The sequence below is a fragment of the Scyliorhinus torazame genome, chromosome 10, assembly GCF_047496885.1.
Source record: "Scyliorhinus torazame isolate Kashiwa2021f chromosome 10, sScyTor2.1, whole genome shotgun sequence".
NCBI lineage: Eukaryota > Metazoa > Chordata > Chondrichthyes > Carcharhiniformes > Scyliorhinidae > Scyliorhinus > Scyliorhinus torazame.
This window is the reverse complement of record NC_092716.1, coordinates 243,268,877-243,274,876: the sequence shown is the minus strand read 5'-3', so window position 1 is coordinate 243,274,876 and position 6,000 is coordinate 243,268,877. Positions and strand designations below refer to the sequence as shown.

The 6,000-nt window shown below is 55.0% G+C and overlaps 1 protein-coding gene across 3 annotated transcripts in view; it reads left to right on the top strand.

Annotated features, from left to right (window-relative positions):
* The first annotated feature begins 3,826 nt into the window (after nt 1-3,826).
* The window catches only part of cstpp1 (centriolar satellite-associated tubulin polyglutamylase complex regulator 1), a 427,611-nt gene continuing 425,437 nt past the window's right edge, over nt 3,827-6,000 (top strand). Inside the window, exon 1 of one of the 3 annotated variants that reach the window (XM_072466623.1) lies at nt 3,827-4,012. In XM_072466623.1, coding sequence (XP_072322724.1) covers nt 3,970-4,012 — 43 coding nt within the window. In that variant the 5' untranslated portion in view covers nt 3,827-3,969. The remainder of the gene's footprint in view (nt 4,013-6,000) is intronic. The other 2 variants (XM_072466624.1, XM_072466625.1) reach the window with 2 other exon arrangements.

Below are 6,000 nucleotides of genomic sequence, written 5' to 3'. Positions count from 1 at the left end.
TGGCGAGTAACTTACCTCCTGGCTCCCCAGAGCCTGTCCACCATCTGCAAGGCACAAATCAGGATTCTGATGGAATACTCTCCAATTGCCTGGATCACCGCTTCGCCAACAACACTCAAGAAGCTTGACACCTTTCAGGGAAAACCAGCCAGCTTGAATGGCATCCCATCTGCCAGCTTCAACATCCACCCCCACCACCACAGATGCACAGCGGCAGCGGTGTGTGCCATCTACAAGATTGTGGTGAATGTAGGAATATCAGATATATTGTATGATATGTACCTGGTGCAGTAAGGGTTAAAAACCTGGGTTAGTGTGTGTGACTGCTGCAGTAGTGTTTTTAAAAATCCTGGTTTGCAAGGCAGCCAGACCTTTTGGCTACAAGAGATGCAATTAAAGTATCGTAACCGTAAGGGCTAATGGAGTTTTGTTTCGAGAAATAGGATTCCGCAGGGTGTATATTATTAGAGATATTGGGCAGGATTCTCTGTTGGCTGATGCCAAAATCGCGAAACGCGATTGGGTGGAGAATAGGTTCCGATGCAAAAATCAGGGCGGGTGCCGATTTTTACCAATAATAATAATCTTTATTAGTGTCACAAGTAGGCTTACATTAACACTGCAATTAAGTTATTGTGAAAAGCCCCTAGTCGCCACACTCCGCCGCTTGTTTGGGTACGCTGAGGGAGAATTCAGAATGTCCAATTCACCTAACAAGCACGTCTTTCGGGACTTGTGGGAGGAAACCGGAGCACCCGGGGGAAACCTACGCAGACACGGGGAGAACGCGCAGGCTCCACATAGTGGGCCAAGCCGAGAATCGAACCTGGGACCTAACCACTGTGACTTGACCCCAAATCACTATTCTCTGTTACCTCAACAGCGACGTCAATACATTCCGGAACCCATATACAGTAGATACCATTTGCATACTGTTAGCGGGCCTGACCCGGTATTCTCCGGGGCCTCCGTGATGCTCCGCCTCCGATGAGCCGAGTTCCTGACTGCGCGGTACACTTGTGCTTTTGTGAAACTGGCATCATGGCTCCTGAGGGGGAAGAGAGGGGGGTACGGAAAGTGTCCAACATCACCATAGTTTGCTGACAGTTGTGCTGCTGGCCGGGCGGGCTTCTGCCAGGGCTGGGGGGGGCAAGAGGTGGGCTGTGGGGTTGGGGTGGATGGACAGGGAGCACCATTGCCACAGCCAGAAAGGCAGCCATGCAGCTGTGCATGCCCTGACAACCCACTATGAACTTGGGGCGCAGGATCGCATACATGTCCCTCTGGCACCAGCTGCATGGGTGGGTGCCAGCACAACCTGTGCCACCTTGTTGGCTGGGATAAGTGTGCGTAGGGATTGTAATGTGTATGTGTGGCTGCAGCTTGTAGGCCTCCCGAGTCACAATCACGGACCCAGTGAATCCTGCACCGTTTTTCATTGAAATTGATTGTGTTCCACGTGTTGCGAGCCCCTCCACGGTTGCTGAATCGATCCAGGTTTGGCGCCAGTTTTTCTGTCGCGAATTCTTCATCGCCGTCAATGCTTAGTCTGAGAAACGGAGAATCGCACCCATTGTATTTTACCTTAGTAAGATGCTGTTGTTAATGGCAGGAGCCAGGGTATATTTTGACTGGACACAGAGCAGCAGCTTTTCTCAAATCAGTTTAGTTAAAAAGATTTTGTCCGTGAACGTAACAGCAGTTTCTGAAAAGTCTGTCACGTTGAACAGTAGTTGATACAGGCAAGAATCTGCAGTTGGTTCCTGCAGGATCAGTCTTCCTCAAAGTGGCTTATCCAAGGCATCTCCTTACAGCAAGTATTTCTGGGTTGGCTGCATTTAAAAGTGGATTTTGACCTGAGATGGGTTTTGCTTGAGTGAAGATAAAAGATAACAGTTTGAATTTTGTGTTTCATTGTCAAGCATCGTTTAATTGGTAATTATAAGCTATTTTCTTTACGATGTTAAGATGAACTGGGATGGACAGGGAAGGTACTGGGCTGGGGTAGGCAGGTACTGGGCGGGACAGGTACTGAGCTGGGCTGGGCAGGTACTAGGATTATCATAGAATTTACAGTGCAGAAGGAGGCCATTCGGCCCATCGGGTCTGCACCAGCTCTTGGAAAGAGCACCCTACCCAAGTTCCACACCTCCACCCTATCCCCATAACCCAGTAACCCCACCCAACACTAAGAGCAATTTTGGACACTAAGGGCAATTTCTTATCATGGCCAATCCACCTAACCTGCACATCTTTGGACTGTGGGAGGAAACTGGAGCACCCGGAAGAAACCCACGCACACACGGGGAGGATGTGCAGACTCCGCACAGACAGTGATCCAAGCCGGAATCGAACCTGGGACCCTGGAGCTGTGAAGCAATTGTGCTATCCACAATGCTTCTGTGCTGCCCCATAGAATTTACAGTGCGGAAGGAGACTATTCGGCCCATAAAGTCTGCACCGGCCCGTGGAAAGAGCACCCTACCCAAACCCACACCTACAACCCATCCCGGCAACCCAGTAACCCCACCTAATCTTCTTATTATATAATAATCTTTATTGTCACAAGTAGGCTTACATTAACACTGCAATAAAGTTACTGTGAAAAGCCCCTGGTTGTCACATTCTGGTGCCTGTTCAGGTACCCAGAGGTAGAATTCAGAATTCTCAGCTGGTACGGGAATTGAACTCGCGCTGCTGGTCTCGTTCTGCATCACAAACTAGTTGCCAAGCCCACTGAGCTAAATAGCTTTCTTAAATGGGCAGGTACTGGGCTGGGCCGGTACTGGGCTGGGCTGGGCAGGTATTGGGTTGGGTAGGTACTGGGCTGCACTGGACTGGGCAGGGCTAGGAAAGTACTGAGCTGTCGCAGGTACTGGGCTGGGCTGGGGCGGGTACTGGGCAGGGTGGGCAGGTCAGGGGCTGGGCTGCTGCGGGTACTGGGCTGGGCCGAGGGAGCAGGGGCTGGGCGGGAGCTGGGCAGGGGCTGGGCAGGAGCTGGGCTGGGCTGGGCAGGGGCTGGGCAGGTCAGGGGCTGGGCGGGAGCTGGGCAGGTCAGGGGCTGGGCGGAGGGTGGGCAGGGGCTGGGCGGGAGCTGGGCAGGGGCTGGGCAGGGCAGGGGCTGGGCGGGAGCTGGGCAGGGTGGGCAGGGGCTGGGCAGGGCAGGGCAGGGGCTGGGCGGGAGCTGGGCAGGGTGGGCAGGGGCTGGGCAGGGTGGGCAGGGGCTGGGCGGGAGCTGGGCAGGGTGGGCTGGGCGGGAGCTGGGCAGGGTGGGCAGGGGCTGGGCAGGAGCTGGGCAGGGTGGGCAGGGGCTGGGCGGGAGCTGGGCAGGGTGGGCAGGGGCTGGGCGGGAGCTGGGCAGGGTGGGCAGGGGCTGGGCGGGAGCTGGGCAGGGGCTGGGCCGGGCAGGGGCTGGGCGGGAGCTGGGCAGGGGCTGGGCGGAGGGTGGGCAGGGGCTGGGCGGGAGCTGGGCAGGGTGGGCAGGGGCTGGGCGGAGGGTGGGCAGGGGCCGGGCAGGGGCTGGGCGGGAGCTGGGCAGGGTGGGCAGGGGCTGGGCGGAGGGTGGGCAGGGGCCGGGCAGGGGCTGGGCGGGAGCTGGGCAGGGTGGGCAGGGGCCGGGCAGGGCAGGGCGGGAGCTGGGCAGGGGCCGGGCGGGAGCTGGGCAGGGTGGGCAGGGGCTGGGCTGGGCAGGGTGGGCAGGGGCTGGGCAGGGGCTGGGCTGGGCAGGGGCCGGGCAGGGGCTGGGCGGGAGCTGGGCTGGGTGGGCAGGAGCTGGGCGGGAGCCGGGCAGGGTGGGCTGGGCAGTTTCTGGGCTGCGGGCGGAACCGGAGCTCGGGACTGTGCTGTGCGGGTGGATCAGCAGCGGCACATTTCCGGGAAGCCGCTGTTATGGTAACGGAAGAAGCGGCAGGCTGGGGGAGCTGAGGGAAAGCGGCCCGGTTATCATCGCCTGATTGCGGAGCCGGCAGGATGAACGGGGATCGCTTCTCAATGTCAGCGGAGGAGTATCTGAGTGAGTATACAGACTGTGTGAGTATACAGACTGAGTATACCGACTGTGTGAGTATACAGACTGTGAATATACAGACTGAGTACAGACTGTGAATATACAGACTGAGTACAGACTGTGAATATACAGACTGTGTGAGTATACAGACTGTGTGAGTATACAGACTGAGTATACAGACTGTGTGAGTATACCGACTGTGAGTGGACAGACTGAGTATACCGACTGTGTGAGTATACAGACTGAGTATACCGCCTGTGTGAGTATACCGACTGTGAGTATCCAGACTGAATACAGACTGTGAATATACAGACTGTGAGTATACAGACTGAGTATACCGACTGTGTGAGTATACAGACTGTGAATATACAGACTGAGTATACCGACTGTGTGAGTATACAGACTGTGAATATACAGACTGAGTACAGACTGTGAATATACAGACTGAGTACAGACTGTGAATATACAGACTGTGTGAGTATACAGACTGTGTGAGTATACAGACTGAGTATACAGACTGTGTGAGTATACCGACTGTGAGTGGACAGACTGAGTATACCGACTGTGTGAGTATACAGACTGAGTATACCGCCTGTGTGAGTATACCGACTGTGAGTATCCAGACTGAATACAGACTGTGAATATACAGACTGTGAGTATACAGACTGAGTATACAGACTGTGTGAGTATACAGACTGAGTACAGACTGTGAATATACAGACTGTGAATATACAGACTGTGAATATACAGACTGTGAATATACAGACTGTGTGAGTATACAGACTGATTATACCGACTGTGAGTATACAGACTGAGTACAGACTGTGAATATACAGACTGAATATACAGACTGTGAGTATACAGACTGTGAATATACAGACTGAGCATACTGACTGTGAGTATACAGACTGAGTATACCGACTGTGAGTATACAGACTGAGTACAGACTGTGAGTATACAGACTGTGTGAGTATACAGACTGAGTATACAGGGGGGGGAGGGTGGGGGAGGGGGGGTGGGGGAGGGGGGGGTTGCTGGGGGTGGGGGAGGGGGGGTGGGGGGGGAGTGGGGTGGGGGTGGGGGGGAGGGGGGGTGGGGGGGAGGTGGGGGGGGGGAGTGGGGTGGGGGGGGGTGCCCCCTGACCAGGCTGGTCACGTGGAACATTCGAGGACTGAATGGGCCAGTCAAAAGAGCCCGTGTGTTCACGCACTTGAGGCAACTGAAGGCAGACGTGGCTATGTTGCAGGAGACACACCTGAAGGTTGGGGATCAGATTAGGTTAAGGAAGAAATGGGTTGGGCAGGTGTTCCATTCGGGGTTAGACTGTAAAACGAGGGGGGTGTCAATCTTGGTTAATAAGCGGGTGGAATTCGAGGTGGCGAATATAGAATATATAAACGGACCCGGGGGTAGATATGTTATGGCTAGTGGGAAGCTGGAGGGAATGGCCGTGGTATTGGTAAATATATATGCCCCGAACTGGGATGACGTTGAGTTCGTTAGACAGGTACTGGAGAAGATGCCGGACCGAGATTCACATCGACTGATTGGGGGGGAGGGGGAGGGGGGGGGGGGGTTGATCTGTGGAGATTTGGGAGACCGAGGAGTAAGGAGTTTTCATTCTACTCCCATGTGCATAAGGTGTATTCCCGAATAGACTTCTTTGGCATGGACAAAACGCTGCTGGCTGAGGTAGTAGATGCTGAATATTCAGCAAAAGTTGTGTCAGACCACGCCCCACAATGGTGGACTTGCAGATTAGCAAAGGAAAGGCCAAGCGCCTGCAATGGAGATTGGATGTGGGGCTGCTAGCGGGGGAGAAGGCATGTGAGCGGGTGAGGGGGGGGCACTCAGGGATCTATAGGGATCAATGACACGGGCGAGGTTTCGGTGGGGGTGGTTTGGGAGGCACTGAATGCGGTTATTCGGGGGGGGGGAAAATCAATCTCAATTCGGGCCCATAAGGAGAAGGCCGAGTGGGCGGAGTTGGACAG